This window comes from Trichoplusia ni, unplaced genomic scaffold (assembly GCF_003590095.1).
Source record: "Trichoplusia ni isolate ovarian cell line Hi5 unplaced genomic scaffold, tn1 tig00003150, whole genome shotgun sequence".
Taxonomy (NCBI): domain Eukaryota; kingdom Metazoa; phylum Arthropoda; class Insecta; order Lepidoptera; family Noctuidae; genus Trichoplusia; species Trichoplusia ni.
In genome coordinates this window covers 15772-35007 of record NW_020800342.1, presented here as the reverse complement: position 1 = coordinate 35007, position 19236 = coordinate 15772, and the positions used below count along the sequence as shown (strand labels likewise).

The 19236-nt window shown below is 40.3% G+C and overlaps 1 protein-coding gene across 3 annotated transcripts; it reads left to right on the top strand.

Moving 5' to 3' along the window:
- Nucleotides 1–49: 49 nt before the first annotated feature.
- On the top strand, nucleotides 50–19229 carry LOC113507792 (85/88 kDa calcium-independent phospholipase A2). 3 transcript variants are annotated; one of them, XM_026890715.1, is made up of 15 exons: nucleotides 50–244; nucleotides 351–561; nucleotides 1008–1098; nucleotides 2383–2550; nucleotides 5181–5312; nucleotides 7290–7458; nucleotides 8229–8670; nucleotides 8981–9154; nucleotides 9928–10196; nucleotides 10482–10625; nucleotides 11036–11168; nucleotides 13142–13287; nucleotides 13432–13547; nucleotides 13880–16582; nucleotides 17125–19229. In XM_026890715.1, exons 1-15 carry the CDS (start codon nucleotides 232–234, stop codon nucleotides 17194–17196), a joined length of 4983 nt encoding a protein of 1660 aa, XP_026746516.1. In that variant the 5' UTR covers nucleotides 50–231; the 3' UTR covers nucleotides 17197–19229. The 3 variants fall into 3 exon arrangements, with proteins under 3 accessions (XP_026746516.1, XP_026746515.1, XP_026746517.1); XM_026890714.1 differs by having other exon boundaries at nucleotides 8196–8670; XM_026890716.1 differs by having other exon boundaries at nucleotides 60–244; nucleotides 16366–16582.
- The last annotated feature ends 7 nt before the right edge of the window (nucleotides 19230–19236 follow it).

Here is a 19236-nt window from a genome sequence, read left to right as displayed (position 1 = left end):
CATTATGGACAGCTCCTCTCTACTATTGTCGATAGCCAGAAAGAGCAAAATATTTTCTGTCAGTGTCAGTCATTTGTCACACATTGGTGGGGTTTGTTGACTTCAGCCAGTATTAAATCAAATACCAATAACGCGAGCTATGTGTTGTGTAAGCGAAAGAAAGAATTAAAATTGGAATTATAGAATTGATTCGGACTATCAAAACTAGAATATAGGAGACTTTATTTAACAATGCTAAATTCAAGTAAGCTTGTTTTCTGAAGTTCTTTATGTAATTTACGCGATATGTTTCAACGTTTGTACGTGAAAATCATAGTATAATCGCTGTTACAATTATATTTTTTTTGTAGTTTTTCGTGGTCTCTTGGGGACCGAAGAGGCGCCAACTAAGGTATTAGAGGTGCGATCAGACAACTACATCTCAAGGCCAATACATTACCGAGAAGACTCAATTTTATTATACGGACCAAAAAACCCGCCTGATAGTAAAAATTCTAAAGACAAATATTATGAGATAGTGCTTCATAAACCTTTTACTGAGAGTTTACATCAGATGTACAGGTATGTAATTTTATATGTGAGTCATTGTGTTTTTCTATCTGCCAATTATAAAAGATGATCATTTTGGCATGAATAATGGGTGGATTCTCTAAAGATTATTATTTCACGTCATGTTAATGTGACGCCGTCCTATTGTTACATGTGAAACAATGAGAGAAATTAAAAAAAATCAAGGCATTTTGAGAATATTTATCAGTAAATAATTGTTTGTGGTATTTATACCAGATTTAAAATTCCTCAAACTTACCATATTCTTATAAAAAGATTATTAAATATAATTTTACTTATTACATCAGATACCAACTTCAGGTTTAAAGAATTTGTTTTGAAAAATGACATAATAGCCAATAACATGAGATAGTTTAGATTAAAAACAATTTTATCTTCAGGTTGTGAAATAAGTAGATTAGTTATAGTGCTAGTTATAACATAATGTAACTTTTCAGTTTATATCGAGCAAAATCCATTGAAGATGCTGAGGAAAAATTCATTGTCTTCAAAGAAAGAATACCAACTTTCATTCAAATAACAAAAGAGGTAAGGTTTTTTGTTAATTAGAATTCAATTGTTGTCCTAAATTGTACTCAACGTTAGAATTCAATTAATGGTAAAATTCTTTTCACAGTAAATTTGCATTTAAGTATTTCATTTCACTATAGTTTCTAGTTAGCAGCTACTAGTATATTATGTAATGACCTTGTGTTTGTATATTGAAATACACTCAAAATTCACCAAAAAAATATTAAAAGTTAAACAGAAAATTATAGCCAATTATATTACTTTCTTTACAACAGAACAAATTGTCCAGTCTTCAAAAATTGCTATTTTTCTACTCAAACATACAAAATAATGTAATTTAAACCTCAACCAAAAATGGTGCGGGTTGATTTTCTAAAAAAAAATTGGTTTCCTGTCTACATAGACATTATATTTTGTCGCTTTTTTAAATTACTATACTAGAAATAAATCTGAGCCAAAGTAATATCAGAACTTCATTGGATGATGATATAATATAATTCTCTGTGTATAGACATAGGTGATTAGTCATAGACAACCAATTAAAGCATGCAACTAATGGTCTATACTTATCAGTCATACTAGTTGAAACATAGTTACTGACTGAGAATTTAATGATCTATAAATATTCTGATTGTTATATATGTATGACTAATATGAATCACAAATAAAGAAATGTCCAGTGGCAGTACAAATATGAATATGGTTTTCTCAATAGGGATCACCATGTTGCATGTCTTGGACATAGAAACAGCTGGAAGTATAGACTGTACCTCCATTTCACACTATACTGTATAATGTAGTATAGAAATTTAGACATGCTGGAATTCAGAGGCTATAGATATGTACTTACTTGTATATACAGTGTTGTTTGTGGGCACAGCTTATGTTCTTATCATGTCTATCTAGTCATATGAAAATGAATGTAAATAGTCTTGTGACACTTTTTATTTCTTTCAACATTATTGCTGTAGAAATAGAGCTTGAGGAGTGGAGTTTGGCAAAACTAGTTTCAAGGGGTTTTGCCACATTTCCATGTAATACTATTGGGCGTGCAAGAGAGGTGCTGCTCTACGCCGTGTATAACGCTGTCATGCTTTCACACCCGGGCTAATAGAATAATACGAATAGTGCCAATAATTCATCGGCAATTGGAAATAGCAGAATTTCTTTTCAAGTGTTCTCTTCCAGTGAATATTACATTAAGAGATGGTGGTAGCATTTTCGCTAGTACCATTTTTTGAGTCACGTGTTTTGATAGAGGTTTGGTTAAATAACAAAAAATTTTTTTTAAAACCTTTTCAGTGCACAGTGGCGATACTCCAAAAGCTATGCAACACATTATTGGAGCATCAGTCATGGACCATCGCACATTTAGCAGCTCATTTTGGCCTGAATGAACTGTTCAACTCTCCCGAAGTTCAGAAACATATTGACGATATTGATTCGCAGACTGGAGCCACACCACTGATGGTAAGTTAACGTTAGCCAACTTATCACATTATTTATTCTATTATAATATGAATGACTACAAGTCACGTCGCGTCGTACGAATACAGTTTGACAAAAAAGCGAAATTAACATTAACTGGAATGAATTCCCTGGGAAATCGGCATCGATTGCGCCCATGATAGTATGATAATGCAGTCTGGTTTGCATGCAAAGATTGCCGGTTACCCCTAGAGTCATAAAAATTAAAGATGATTACGGAGGCGTATGCTTTGGAATCTAGAGGTGAGAATAAAACATGCTTATAGAATATTCTGTTGTCGAATGAGAGCAGAAAAAAAAACCTAACTTGGGAATATACAATGGAAGCACTCGAATATATATGTTTGTGGGTTGCATAGGTACCTACGATTTCTTGGAACAAAAATTTCCACAAACCAGTGATCTATGCTTGGCTGACCTGTAATTTAGTTTCATCGTACACACCCTTTGGTCGTCCTTCATAAAAGTTAATTACTGCGATAATAATATGTAGAAGTAGAACATTGTTTTGACTTCAAGCTTTCATTTTAGAAAATTCCATAACAATATTTTTTAGGAGTTAAGCCGCCAATACATTACCTCTAGTAGAATGATGAAATAAGGATATATTTTTTATTTTGCAAGTCACTATGATATGCCCGATTTTATTTAACAGTTACATCATTTCTTTAATATCATGATTAGAAAGAATGTTTTCCTTACTATAATCATATTTTCGGATTGATAATAATAATAAGGTGACCTCAATGTTTAGACCTTAGGTTGCGGTCAAAGTCCAAGAAAATGTCGAAACACCGACCGTGGGTTTTGTATGGTGACTAATTAGGTCAAATAGATCTTGCGTTGTAGTTACTAGTATGTTTAGTTATAATAGGTAATTCTTAGGAGACCTCATACTATGTCATAAATATACTTTAACTAGCTGTTGCCCGCGACTTCGTCCGCGTGGTTAGAAGATATAAGTTATAATTTATACCTGCTCCGTTTTTTCCACATTTTCCATTATATATTCGCTCCTATTAGTCGCAGCGTGATGATATATAAGCCTTAAACCTTCCTCGATGAATGGTCTATTCAATACAAAAAGAATTTTTCAATTTGAACCAGTAGTTCCTGAGATTAGCGCCTTCAAACAAACAAACTCTTCAGCTTTATATATTAGTATAGATTATAAATCATTTACGTGATTAGAATATTTGGCTAATGTAACATAACCGGTTATGATAGAAGAAAACATTCGAGTAATTTAAAATATTAAGTCATCAGGATTGCTTAGACTTTCTCGGTTTTTTTTTTGATAGTAACTGTCGTGAGAATGATTCATTATTAAATGATGTAACGGTTTACTCACGCGTATTTATCGGAGTCCTTAATCATGAGCAGGCGCGGCGGGATCGCCGGTTGCGTCCGGTTGGGTCCGAAACTAGTCGAGCTACCCCGATAAATACGCGTGAGTAAACCGTTACATCATTTAATAATTTTTCGGTTTTCTGTCGGATTTGGCTCCTAAATAGAATTGTGACACTATCTCACAATTAGTCACAATAAAATCGATCATAATTCTCTAGTAGCCAAATCCATCATTATTTTTATCGCAACAACACACCACCACGCGGGCGAAGTGTAGTCACTATCAGATTATCAGGTGTATTGATGTAGGTAATTGTTTTTATTCGCTTTTCACCTTAATCGTTTTCACTGAAGCTCCCTATAACAGTATTCTTCTTTCAGTAATACAATACAGTTAGCTATATGTTTACGTTGAACTACATTTAGAGCTCGGCTGTTTATGATTACAAATCGAATGATTCCTAATCAAACAAATATTTCCGCTGTAAAATCTATAATTTTATCTGCGTAAATACCTACATAAAAAAGTTTTGTGCGTAATCTTTTTTGTTTACATTTCTATCCATTGAGTATTTGAACTGGAATAAGGGGAAATTCACACTGAAAGCGCAGCGACTTTATTAAATTGAAAATTTTGAATTTTATTGACTTGAGAAGAAAAGTCACACTCATTTGAACGTAAAAGACAAACGTTTCAGGCTTTATTTCTGTGAGTCTGAAGTTCAATGAAATTCTATGGGAATTAGAGCAAATGTTTGTAGGTAAAGTGGAACTTGGGTATTTACTAATTAGTCATTACAACGGTAATTATAGGAAACCTTGTTCCTATTAAATTTAACTGTGGTTTTGTAAGTCTTTGAGAATATCCTACGGTTCACAAAGTGTGTCATCTATTCCATCCCAACGTTTGAATGCGAAGAAGTAACACACATTAACATACACACACGCACACAAACATTGACTTTTACAGTGTTGTGACGTGAATATATGGACATAGGCATGGTTTATTTTGACTGCATGGACAGCCGATTGGTTGAAGTCACCACAGCAAACCCACTGTGCGTGACGTGTCGCGGGGTCGATCCCCGCGTAGGACAAGCCTTTGTGTGATCCACGAATGCTTGTTCTGAGTCTTTGTGCATTTGATTTGTGTGTTTGCAAAACCCGCTGCGACATAAGGATTAAATTCCTTACTGCGGGAGTCGTTTCAAAGAATAAATAAATTAAAATTTTGTAATTAATTTATTGTCTTTTCTTTTCAGGTGGCTGTGAAGTCATGTCATGTGCGCTTGGTTCAAAGTTTAGTCTCTTTGAACTGCTCCTTAGACACGATCGACCTTGAAGGCAACACCGTGTACCACTACGCGGCCGCCAGTAATAAAGAAATTATTAATGTGAGTTTATTGATTTTTTTGTAATTACAATGACACGTATATTGTTTCAAATTTTTAGTGAGAGATAAGTACTACCATAAGTACTTGTGTGTTTCATGTATGTGTGAGTCTCGTGGTCAGTATCGAGGCTAAATTTGATATTTGAATAAACAAAAGTAATAAGTCCGTTCTATAGATTTCCATAAAATCAGATATGTATTTTATCGCGTAAACAAAAAGTGAATATGATAGAGTAAGTTGAAATCGCGTGTGACGTCACTTATTAGAATTCTTTTACTGACTAGTGACGTTTTCAGCCCCCACTTCCGTACGTTTCACGTTCCTTAGGTAGAGAGATAAAAAATATTTGATTCATTTTAGAAATGTACTATTTGGAAGTATGTTGTTTGACTGTTCAAAGATAAATAAATACTACACAACTACAGTAGCCACAGTTTCAAATATGAAAGCTTTCCCCTATCCCCATTGATACCGGTGATATCGTAACACCCAAACAGCTTAACCAATTCATTCAATTCTGCTTGCCGTCAAACTATATGAAGCGATATCAATATTTTTTCAACATATGCTTCGTTGCACTTCGTTTGTTCTGTAATATGAATCGTCATGCCCTTAGTCAGCCGTGATTTAAGAAAATATTGAACATGATCTTTATTGTATCGATTGTTTATTATTATGTCACAACAGAGTATATAAAATTGGATGTTAATATAATAAAATCGTAGAAAAGTGAAATCTTTACATTGAAAACCTTAAAGACAACGTTTGTTGCGTTCTCTACAAACTTTACCGAAGCCAAAAAGTATTTTTGTCTGTTCGTTTGAGAATTAACTAACAAGGCTTCACTTAACATGGAGTGCTTGTTTCATTTCAATCGGTTCATAAATAAAAAAATAAGCCTATTTAGAGTACCGCGTCGAAAAATAAATAAATCCAAAAAGTACTACCTAATGTCACATCTTCAACGACGTCGTCGGTATAGCTACTATACAATAAATACAGGTTAACTAAGTACCGGATTATTTCTAAATCTGTTTATTTAAACAGAGAAAAGTTTAACAGATAAGCCAGTAATGATTAAGTAGGTCATTTGAACTTATTAACTATCTTCTAAGCGTTATCATTTGGCCTTCGAAAAGTATTAATGCACGATAAATATCGATGTAGGAAGAATCTCTTTACTTAAATATAATGTTCACATATTTACATGTTAATATTTGTAAACTATGTTTGGAAGTCGTTTGGGATTTTCGCTGACTCTTGTTTGCACTTCTAAGAATGACTTTGCGTTTTGTAGTTCATTTGCATGTTGTTAATCTGTTCAGAGTTATAGCGGTTAGGTTAACCTTGGATCAAAAAGGCGTGGATTTGAGTCTCTCATCCGTATACGTCATTTTAAGCGTGGGATAATACTAAGCTAAAACATATTCAATAACATAAACAAACATATTTAACAAATGTTCCACAATGACATGTCGAATTAGTTTAATAGCGTAATTGGAAGGAATGGCTTTGGAATAAAGACTTACATTCTTCTAAAATTGTTTTCTATTAAATTATTGCGATTTCTCAGCTTGTTTCCATCGAACTCGAGGGTGGGCGCTGATACCTATATTACAAGATGTTATGTTATCTTAGTTTAGGTGTCAGTTGCAACACTGTTTTACAACTGTTTTATAACCTTTTCTGATATTCTACTGTAAACCTATTGTCAAATTGCTGTAAAGTATTTTTTCCCACGTTTTTATAAATTCACTTTCTTGTTTGTTTGTCGTTCCGGTTGGATTTTTGCAACTGAGTTTTGAGGATTTTCCCAATAAGCTAGCAGGCTAAAATTTTCAGTGTAGCTTCAAACCCGATGACAATGCAATTTAGCAAATATAAAAAATGACAAAATTTGATGTTGTGGGTATTTATATTTTTTTAATCTATATTTTTTTAATTATTTCCCTACAAAACTTAGTGATTTCCTTGCAGGCCCTCGCTACAAAGAGCCCGTCCTCGCTGAACGTGTACAACAAGCAGGGCTACACGCCGCTGCACACGGCGTGCCTGGCGGACGCGCCGGACTGCGTGCGCGCGCTCATGCTGGCGGGCGCCGACGTCAACCTGTCCGCCGCCAAGCGGACCACCAGCGCGCACCAAGGTACCGTACCATACTACTGACGACCGGGGGCCTATGCATGCAGGTATTTCTTAGTTTTTTGTCCTGTTTATGCCTATCTAGATGTATTACTAACATTTTTTTGTGGTTTCTTAGGTTTACGCGAATGTTAGAAATTGAAATTTTATTGAAATAAAAACACTTACGGATTTTGTCGCGGTTTAATTTTAGATTTTAGTTCCCGACGTTTTGACCCCTTTGCAGGTATCATGGTCACGGGTAGGCTAAACGAGACTAACTACGGATTAACTACTAGACGGGCGATAAAATCCGTAAAAGTGGTTTTATATCAATGACTACCATTTTTTGTTTGTCGACCATTGTTGACCTATTTTTTTTAAAGGGATAAGCTGCTGAAAACTTTTTTTGCATTGTCATGAGGTGGGTTTGTAAGTGCATCTACTTAATTTTATGTTAACTAATATTTGTGCGTGTATTGCATGCTTAACTGAATTGAATGAAGATGAAATTGATTTGATTGATTTATATTGCGCTTGTTGTATAGAAATACAGCCTGATGAAAAATATTCTAGGAGTAGTTAAGAAAGTTTTTAAAATTTCATGCCTGTTCTGTTGTTTACGTTAAAATTATTGAAATGGCTACGATTCATGCATGGGATATGTTTTAGTCTGACTAAACTATACAATTATTGAGGGGCTAAATGTTAATGATCCTGTGACAATGATGGTTTCACTTGAATAGCATATTTTTATTACAGGTCAATTAACCTCATTCACTTCTGCATTTTTAGGCATTGTCGGCGACCTATTGCAGGATAACCAACCGAAACTGTACCAGCAAGATATGAAACATGGAGGGACGCCTATACACTGGGCTATATCTCGCGAAGTTATTGAAGCTTTAGTCGACAAGAACTGTGATATTAACGCCCTTAATTTCGATGGAAGGACAGCTCTACATATAATGGTTTTGCGTGGTCGGTTGGAATGTGCTATAGCCTTATTATCCAGGGGTGCAGAACATTCCATTGGCGACAACGAAGGCAATACTCCGTTACATTTGGCCGTCAAACAAACGAACCTCTCCATCGTTCAAGCTTTGATTGTTTTCGGCGCTGATCTGGAAGCTAAGAACAATATGGGGAACACGCCCAGACATGTTCTACGTACGGAGATGTCAAATAGCAGCTATGATAGGATATTGTATATTTTGCATGCTGTCGGTGCTAAAAGGTAACACTCAATATATTTGGACTAATTTAGTTGATACACAGATGCTTTATACTGGAGGAAACAGTGCGAAAAATTGCTTGTTTAGTAGAGATGTGGGCTATTTAACCCGCTAAGAATTGATTTCAAGAGCTCAGATACTTACAAGTTAAACATCACTTACTTTGAAAATTAAAGACTAGTTAAGTATATCTATATTTCTAGTCGTCGTCACCATGTATAATGACATCGACACCTTTCTTTTCTATTTTCATAAGCTCTTAATTAATTGACTCGCTAATCTAAATGTATTTATCCTATACGTGCTTTATAGATGTCCAGCAGAAGTGAGTGGTTGTGGCGCCAGTTGTTCGGCCCGCGGCGACTACAACGGCGTCCCGCCCGCGGCCGTGGCCCGCGCCTGCACGCGGGACCTCGTCAACCACATGCTGGCCGTCGCCGCCATGGACCGCGCCGCCTGCCTCGACACGGACCACAAGCAGGGACGGTGGGTACTACTACATACAGTTAACATTTCATGATATACTACATGCTTGAAACGGGGATCGGTCATTGGTGACCGATGCCAAAGTGTGTCGGTCACCGGTGACCGATGTACTTACAAACGCTCAACAACACTAATTGAAACCAGTCTTATCATATTCGCTTCGAACGAGATCCTGAGAGACTAAGACGCTCAATTGTGAGTGAGAGAGCTTTGGTCGAAATTTATTCAATGAGCTAATGTTGTGTCTGCTTGATACTTGAAAATTAGTCGGCAAACGATTTTTGCAAAATATTGATTGTTTATAAGTTATGAGTGGTGTATATTGAACGCACACGCGTTGAAAATTCACAGCACGAGAACGACGTTATTAGTAAACTTTTTTGTATATTTGTAAACTGAAGCCTGATGTACTGTTTGTCTATTTCTAGAGTCTAAACAAATAACGTACGATCAAGATCAAATCCTCAAAACTAAAATTTTCTTCGAATTTAAACTAGTTACGTAGTTTGGTAGTACTGTATTTGATATAACAATTTTCAAATATAAATGATGCTAAGAGTTTGACTCGCAACCCCGTCGCGTCTACTCGATGAAGACTTCATCCATCTTTGGGGTCCGAAACTAGTCGGGCAATCCCGATAAATGCGTTTGACAAACCGTCACGTCTTTTAATGAAAAATCATTTTTATTATAGTTCCTTTAAAAAAGAAACTTTCAAGTAATACAAATTGACTGTATTAAATGTATATTATATTTTTCTATATTCTTTTCAGCTTACTATGCTTAGACGGCGGTGGTATCCGAGGTTTAGTATTAGTCCAAGTGTTGATCAATCTAGAAGAGGCAGTAGGCAGGCCTATAGTCCATTGCTTCGACTGGATAGCTGGCACCAGCACTGGCGGGATCCTGGCACTGGCTCTGGCAAGTGGGAAGTCTCTGAGGGAGTGCCAGAGACTGTATTTCAGAATGAAGGAGTTCGCGTTTGTTGGTATGCGGCCTTATCCATCAGAGGCCCTGGAAACTATTCTAAAGGAATGTTTGGGTGAGTAGATCAAACTAAGTAGTGTTTATTGAATTTTTTGTGAACATGTGAATTGCAGTAGGAAAAGTATTATTTGTTACTGAATTAAAAAGTAACTATCAAACAGTCGAATTGTGAACATTTTTGTTTTAAAATATTTGTGTTCTAAATAACAATGTAGACTATGCCATGTTCTTGTCATTATTTGAGACAGGAATCTTAAGCTTTCAACTTTTTTTGTCCTAACGAACTTTTCACCTCTTAATGAATAGTACAAAAATAAATTATTTTTCCTTTGGTTGCTAGGTACTGAAACGGTTATGGCAGATATAGAACACCCAAAGCTAATGATTTTAGCTGTGTTAGCGGACAGAAAGCCGGTTGACCTGCATTTATTCAGGAACTATAAATCTGCTCAAGAAATACTTGATGAACACAATGGGACACAGTGTAAGTGATTTTAATGAATAATTTTCTGTTTGTTTATTTTCTTATGATTTTCTTCTAGCATTCCCACATGGGCAAGCACGATTTCTATATATATTTATTTTATCTGGTTTTGTTGTTTTTTTGAAGATCTAAGTTACTTTATCATTGCGTTATAAATATAATCGGACTAAAATATACTTACTTTTTATTTATGGCTGCTCACTGCGCAGTATGTTATTTTACTATTTCATATAATTTTACTTCGTACAACCCACAATCCACAATCAATTAATATCACATGTTTTTAAGACTACTTCTACGCCTTTACGGTCTCCACATACTATGGGCGAACATTTCCCGCCCTACCCACCTCCCCTAACTCTTCCCTACTTCCCCACCCTGGCCTGCCTCTCACGTGTCTCTGTGCGCAGGTCCCCGCGCGGAGGCGGGCGACCAGGCGTCAGTGGTGTCGCTGTCGTCGCCGCCGCCGCCCGCCGAGCAGCTGGTGTGGCAGGCCGCGCGGGCCACCGGCGCGGCGCCCTCCTACTTCCGGGCCTCGGGCAGGTATGGAAAGCATGAACGGGGTAGGAGTTATGCAAACAAAAAATATGCTTTAATATTAAACTCGTTCTTCTTTTTGTTTCGATGGTCAAATTAAAACTATTTTGCTATAAGGATAGTTTAAGTGAAGCAGAAAACGCAGTGGCGTGCAGTCCATAAAGACAAAAAGACACTGCCTACCCTGAGAATCTAAGACAGACATTCACAATAATATTTTATTTAAAATATTAATAATTATTTTTACATAACATATATTAATCTAATTATAGAACAATTAAATAAGTGAAGTGTTTAAAACTTAAAACAACGCCATCTGTCATTTATACTAGTACACTACTACGAACATTTTTGCATTCTTAACAACGCTGCGCTAGCGCCACCAAGCGTATAGACACTTAAACTAAATGTCTAACTGATTCAGTGGAGTGTTTATGTGTGCGTGTGAAAGTCTCGTAGTCATACAAAAACACTGTTGTGTGTGTTGATGTAATCATTTGTACACACTACGTCAACACTACGCACACTAACACAACTGTAGGCAGTGACTTTTTATTACAACCGCGAAATTTTGTCGTAAATCAGTGTTACCACCCAACTGAAAAGATTTACCCTCTAAGGTGGGTAATTAAGAAGGAGTATGGAATTTTTACATTATATTTTTAGCATTTAAAAATTACGACTATAGTTTTTCTCCAATGTGTTTCATTGTTATTCATTTAAAAAATATTCTTTGTCATTTTTCAACGACGTCAGATTTTTTATTCATTGATTTTAACCAAAATAATAAAGTTTCTTTGTTTTATTCTAAATACTTTACTTTTATCAAATGAACAAGTAAACCTTGCGATTATTCGGGTTTTTCTTTTTCAACTTTTTTGGGGTAAATGGGTAATATTAAGTAAAATATATGGGTATTTTTTCAAATTGGTGCGTTTTTAAAACTATCTTTCGGTGACAAAAAACAAGTGATCGCGAAAGGCCGCAGTACGCCTTTTTTGAATTTGATACAAACGAAAGGTACAGTTAATCGTAAATTTAATATAAAACAATATAATTCTACGCAAGACATCTCATAAATTAAGAAAGGTGAGTCAATCGTTCAAAACAATACGTAGAAAACATAATGATTTAAATCTAACGAGTTGCTCGTAGATACAGACAAATCGCTTGTTCTGTTTCCCTATCCATTTATTTTAAACTATACTTAGATTATTTCACTTATCTAAACTTATTTACAAAAAAATACAGAAATATATCTATTTAGTACCTTTTAACACGATTTATTGGTTTCCCGCTTGGTACCTACTTTGTTCAACGGAAAGGTTATTTTCGTGTTTACGTACGTGGTTACAATATTACGATAGGTATGTTGTCAATAGAAAAAAGTTTAAAGAAATGTAAACGTTATTGACTACCTGCGATTCAATGATAAATGATGTGACGAAAAGATAGCTGTAAAAGTTTAATATTCAAATACATTGGCTAGGTACACTAGGTATGTAACTACAAAGTTTACCGCACAACATTTTAAATCCGGCTGGCCTTCTGTCCGTCTGTCTTTCGGCTGTAGGCATGAACGTTGATAGTTATTTAGAGAGTAAACAGTTTCATAGATCACCGAGAAATCGAGGTTAAGCATCATTTGTTACGGTCGTGAATTTGATGGGTAACCTTTTTTTACATTTTGTACCAACTGTGAGAGTCGTGAATCAGAATCGCACTTGGCCGTTTCTTTTTGCCTACCCTGACTAAAATCTCTGTGCACGCCACTGAGAAAACGTATCAATATAACGTGTGAAAAAGCAAAATGACTGAAAAGAAGTGACTGGCCTAGAAGCAAGCCAGTATCTTGGAATGACTACCAAGTGGTCAAGAATTGGAGGACCCTTATATTCTCTTCACGTGTATACATCGCAAAAGTCTCATTTAAACGTACTCTTTGGCTGTACGAATAATTTCAACCTTTACCTCTACAGATACTTAGACGGTGGTCTCATGGGTAATAACCCTACACTGGACGTATTGACAGAACTCACAGAGTTGAACCTTGCATTACGAGCCACTGGACAACACGAAGAAGCAAAGAAAACCAACCTTAAAGTTGTTGTATCCTGTGGCACAGGTAAGAACTTAAATATTTATATTATGTGGCAACCCAGCAATATTTCGTTAGTATTTTTGCTCGTCGGGCACCTGTAACCGATGCAGCTCTGCGGCTATGTTTTTAACTTTATCTATACATTTCTAAGGTTAATTTCCTTTTTAGGTCTCATACCTGTCACAAAATTGAATGACATAGACGTCTTCAAACCGGAGAGTCTGTGGGACACAGCTAGACTCGCTTGGGGACTGTCCGCTATCGGAGGTCTTCTTGTCGACCAGGTAATTTAAAGAACGGTGTTTGATTTATGTACTGATGAGTCTGAATGCGAGCACTCGTGCGTAAATGAATGCGTTGGTGTGTCTATGCTCGCTTATGATGTGTGCACGTTTGTCCATGCGTATGTGTGCGTATGCGCATTCTTGAGTGTCTTTAAACTTATGAAAATTTACACGCGTGTGAGATGCATTCAAAAATCTTCTACTCATGGAGCCAACTAGAGTTGCAGCTGACAGGTTTACAAGTCGAACTGTGGAAGTCTGTATATGTGCGGTCTGGGCGTGCCGTACTACCGGTTCGCGAGGCAGATGTGTATGTGTGTGTGTGCGTGCAGGCCACGCAGTCGGACGGGCGCGTGGTGGAGCGCGCGCGGGCGTGGTGCGCGGGGCTGGGCGTGCCGTACTACCGGTTCGCGAGGCAGATGTGTATGTGTGTGTGTGCGTGCAGGCCACGCAGTCGGACGGGCGCGTGGTGGAGCGCGCGCGGGCGTGGTGCGCGGGGCTGGGCGTGCCGTACTACCGGTTCGCGAGGCAGATGTGTATGTGTGTGTGTGCGTGCAGGCCACGCAGTCGGACGGGCGCGTGGTGGAGCGCGCGCGGGCGTGGTGCGCGGGGCTGGGCGTGCCGTACTACCGGTTCGCGAGGCAGATGTGTATGTGTGTGTGTGCGTGCAGGCCACGCAGTCGGACGGGCGCGTGGTGGAGCGCGCGCGGGCGTGGTGCGCGGGGCTGGGCGTGCCGTACTACCGGTTCGCGAGGCAGATGTGTATGTGTGTGTGTGCGTGCAGGCCACGCAGTCGGACGGGCGCGTGGTGGAGCGCGCGCGGGCGTGGTGCGCGGGGCTGGGCGTGCCGTACTACCGGTTCGCGAGGCAGATGTGTATGTGTGTGTGTGCGTGCAGGCCACGCAGTCGGACGGGCGCGTGGTGGAGCGCGCGCGGGCGTGGTGCTCGGGGCTGGGCGTGCCGTACTACCGGTTCGCGAGGCAGATGTGTATGTGTGTGTGTGCGTGCAGGCCACGCAGTCGGACGGGCGCGTGGTGGAGCGCGCGCGGGCGTGGTGCGCGGGGCTGGGCGTGCCGTACTACCGGTTCGCGAGGCAGATGTGTATGTGTGTGTGTGCGTGCAGGCCACGCAGTCGGACGGGCGCGTGGTGGAGCGCGCGCGGGCGTGGTGCGCGGGGCTGGGCGTGCCGTACTACCGGTTCGCGAGGCAGATGTGTATGTGTGTGTGTGCGTGCAGGCCACGCAGTCGGACGGGCGCGTGGTGGAGCGCGCGCGGGCGTGGTGCGCGGGGCTGGGCGTGCCGTACTACCGGTTCGCGAGGCAGATGTGTATGTGTGTGTGTGCGTGCAGGCCACGCAGTCGGACGGGCGCGTGGTGGAGCGCGCGCGGGCGTGGTGCGCGGGGCTGGGCGTGCCGTACTACCGGTTCGCGAGGCAGATGTGTATGTGTGTGTGTGCGTGCAGGCCACGCAGTCGGACGGGCGCGTGGTGGAGCGCGCGCGGGCGTGGTGCGCGGGGCTGGGCGTGCCGTACTACCGGTTCGCGAGGCAGATGTGTATGTGTGTGTGTGCGTGCAGGCCACGCAGTCGGACGGGCGCGTGGTGGAGCGCGCGCGGGCGTGGTGCGCGGGGCTGGGCGTGCCGTACTACCGGTTCGCGAGGCAGATGTGTATGTGTGTGTGTGCGTGCAGGCCACGCAGTCGGACGGGCGCGTGGTGGAGCGCGCGCGGGCGTGGTGCGCGGGGCTGGGCGTGCCGTACTACCGGTTCGCGAGGCAGATGTGTATGTGTGTGTGTGCGTGCAGGCCACGCAGTCGGACGGGCGCGTGGTGGAGCGCGCGCGGGCGTGGTGCGCGGGGCTGGGCGTGCCGTACTACCGGTTCGCGAGGCAGATGTGTATGTGTGTGTGTGCGTGCAGGCCACGCAGTCGGACGGGCGCGTGGTGGAGCGCGCGCGGGCGTGGTGCGCGGGGCTGGGCGTGCCGTACTACCGGTTCGCGAGGCAGATGTGTATGTGTGTGTGTGCGTGCAGGCCACGCAGTCGGACGGGCGCGTGGTGGAGCGCGCGCGGGCGTGGTGCGCGGGGCTGGGCGTGCCGTACTACCGGTTCGCGAGGCAGATGTGTATGTGTGTGTGTGCGTGCAGGCCACGCAGTCGGACGGGCGCGTGGTGGAGCGCGCGCGGGCGTGGTGCGCGGGGCTGGGCGTGCCGTACTACCGGTTCGCGAGGCAGATGTGTATGTGTGTGTGTGCGTGCAGGCCACGCAGTCGGACGGGCGCGTGGTGGAGCGCGCGCGGGCGTGGTGCGCGGGGCTGGGCGTGCCGTACTACCGGTTCGCGAGGCAGATGTGTATGTGTGTGTGTGCGTGCAGGCCACGCAGTCGGACGGGCGCGTGGTGGAGCGCGCGCGGGCGTGGTGCGCGGGGCTGGGCGTGCCGTACTACCGGTTCGCGAGGCAGATGTGTATGTGTGTGTGTGCGTGCAGGCCACGCAGTCGGACGGGCGCGTGGTGGAGCGCGCGCGGGCGTGGTGCGCGGGGCTGGGCGTGCCGTACTACCGGTTCGCGAGGCAGATGTGTATGTGTGTGTGTGCGTGCAGGCCACGCAGTCGGACGGGCGCGTGGTGGAGCGCGCGCGGGCGTGGTGCGCGGGGCTGGGCGTGCCGTACTACCGGTTCGCGAGGCAGATGTGTATGTGTGTGTGTGCGTGCAGGCCACGCAGTCGGACGGGCGCGTGGTGGAGCGCGCGCGGGCGTGGTGCGCGGGGCTGGGCGTGCCGTACTACCGGTTCGCGAGGCAGATGTGTATGTGTGTGTGTGCGTGCAGGCCACGCAGTCGGACGGGCGCGTGGTGGAGCGCGCGCGGGCGTGGTGCGCGGGGCTGGGCGTGCCGTACTACCGGTTCGCGCCGCAGATGTCTCGCGACGTGCCCATGGACGAGCGCGGCGACGACGTGCTGGTCACCATGCTGTGGGAGGCGCACTCCTACATGTACGCGCAGCGCGACCAGGTCAAGGAGCTCGCCGCGCTGCTCGCGCACACAGGTATGTACAGTACAGACTCTAGTGAGTGGCGAAATTTCTTTTATGGTATCATTCTCTGCCAAAAAAAAATCTGCAGAATAAGGACGCGCTAAAGTACGCGCGCACGCAGCAAGTTGGCTTAAGCGATGTATGCGGTGTAAACAAATGTCCAACGACCGAACCAAAAAACCGATTTTGACGATCGAAACCCTGTGAATATTTGAAACCTACCTGGAAAAAACTATAAATACCCATCCCCATCTTCATTGTAGGGTGTTGTGACTACCGTCGACAATTCACAAGTTTTTGTTTCTGTTTGGGAAATCACCAAATCAGACGATAGGCTGAAGCGGAAGGGGATTTAGTGTTTCACCGACTAAAAACTACACACGTACCGTGCTTTGACTTTAGAGTACCAGGGCTGCGGGAACCCTTTACAACTTTCACTTCACTTTTCACACAGCAAATTTTATCTCATTAAAACCCTGAAAGTTGCTTATTGTCTGAAAGGACTACATTCCAATTCTGACTATTTCAACTTAAACCTTGTTTCCCTTTTCCAGAGACAGCCATGGCAAAGTAATCTGCAATCACAAGGAGCATACTCCAACCACTACATAGTGAGTTTCGCATAATATATTAATATATAAAGTATCTAATTAAATAAATTCAGATATAAATAGGCAGGGTTTAGTTAGGTAATCTTTTCGTTACAGGTATTTATTATAGAAAATTATTTTTTCGTTTCACGTTGACAATTATAACATATAAGTTTTACACATTCCTTTAAGGAAATTTATTTTTTATTTAAACTCTCATCACAATAATAAAAATGAAACAATAATAATATGATCTCTAGTTCACTTTTAGTTATTTATTTTTACAAAAAAAAAGTTTGAACTTCCCCATTTCTACAAGAATGTAATTAATCTTTGTACTTACCTTCTTTAAGGTAATTATCTTGCGCAAATATAAACTATAATTGTAAATGAGTATAATATACCTTGCTTGTGCATAAGAAGTAGAAATTTTAGTATTAACGTTTGACATGCAACTTAGATTATCTTTAACCAGCTGCTCTTTACTGAAAATAAAGTGTTATACACAATTATGTGTACACGACTTTAAGCAGCAAAAAAATGACAAGGTATACCTTATACAAAACGGAGTTCAATTTAGTGCCTTGAAAAGGTGTTCCAAAAATATCCCCAAAGCAATGAACAACATTTTGTTTTTATTTATTTAGTTGTTGTAAGTACGTATAAATGTCACAAGTCAAACATATTTTCTGTTCGTTGTTAGTAATTATAATAATTGTTGACATGTTTTATTTATTAATTAAATACTTCAAGTACGTTCTTCGCAATGGCAACACTTCGCAATATTGCGTCATTAATATTAAGTGTTGCCAGTTATGCACTTAGATGTTGTAATCTTAGTGATTATGGTTGCAGGATAGCATTTTATTGTATAATTTAATATATAAGCTGTTGATGTGTCGTGTTATTAATTAATGTCGGGCTACTATATGGGTATTATGCAATAACAATAAGCCATGTGATCTTGTTTATTGTATTATCGCCATTATAGAAAATATTGCATTTTCTGTACTCATTGCTTACCGATGAAATAATAAAGTGATGTACCACTGTACCAGCAATAATCTTTGAATATCGATAAGAGTTTTCATTCTTGCTTAAATGTATACAGTAACATCGGTATTATGTTTAAAAGGCATTTTGTAGCGATAAAAATGGTTTTACTTTTGGAAGATAGTAATTTCATGTAATTTTAATTAATTTAACATATTGATGTAGATTCTTACAAATTTCAAACCAACATTGTTAAGGACTTACTCCGGTTCTATAAAATTTTATATTTAATGGTATTTAGTTAGAATGTACTGAATTAATAAATATTTTTTCCTCAGAAATGCCTTACATATACACAGTAAATTGCCTTCAATAAGACCACTATACCAGTATATAATAATATAAATTATTAGATTTATTAAAAAGGTATAAATGCAATAATTATAATGTGCTTGTGTGATTGTAATCAATTCATGTCATTTAATGAATACATACGCGGAATATCTGGAGTGATAAAAAAAGTTAAGTATTGCTATAATGCAAAATGATATGGGCAGTAAGTGAACTTTTGATCGTTGATGTGAATTTATATTAACAAACAATAGAAATTCGACAAATTTATAAAAGTAACCATTCGTGTCGATAATTCACTCGACTTTGAAATTGGTCTTTCGATTATATGTTGTATTTTGTAAGTAGGATATATATCATCGCTTTTACAAGTCATAATTTCCATTTCCTACGGAACTACCCTGAGAAGAAATGTCAAAACTCAGGGGTCGCTGTGTCTTTTAAATTATTTTATTAAAACTCTGATTTTGAAATATGGTCATAAACATATTCTGAGTTTTATGAATGTGACTTGTCACTTCATTTCATTTGAGTGATCTCTGCCAGCGTTAAGGTTTGTAGCTAAGTAAGGGAGCAGGTCTTGTGTGTAGTAAAACAAATGTGTTTGAGCAAGAACCGTGGCAAGCTAATATATATAATCTGTTTAATATAAATGCAATGTTGTGGCTAATATATTGATGACAGCCGGATTGTGATAATTAAATACAGTTCACTAAATATTGGTATTATTAT

What these genes read in the sequence shown, in the direction of transcription:
- LOC113507792 (XM_026890714.1), top strand. An exon ending in GTAATAAAGAAATTATTAAT is followed by an intron (nt 5,313 to 7,289) that starts GTGAGTTTATTG and finishes ATTTCCTTGCAG; the next exon opens with GCCCTCGCTACAAAGAGCCC. An exon ending in GACCACCAGCGCGCACCAAG is followed by an intron (nt 7,459 to 8,195) that starts GTACCGTACCAT and finishes TTTTTATTACAG; the next exon opens with GTCAATTAACCTCATTCACT.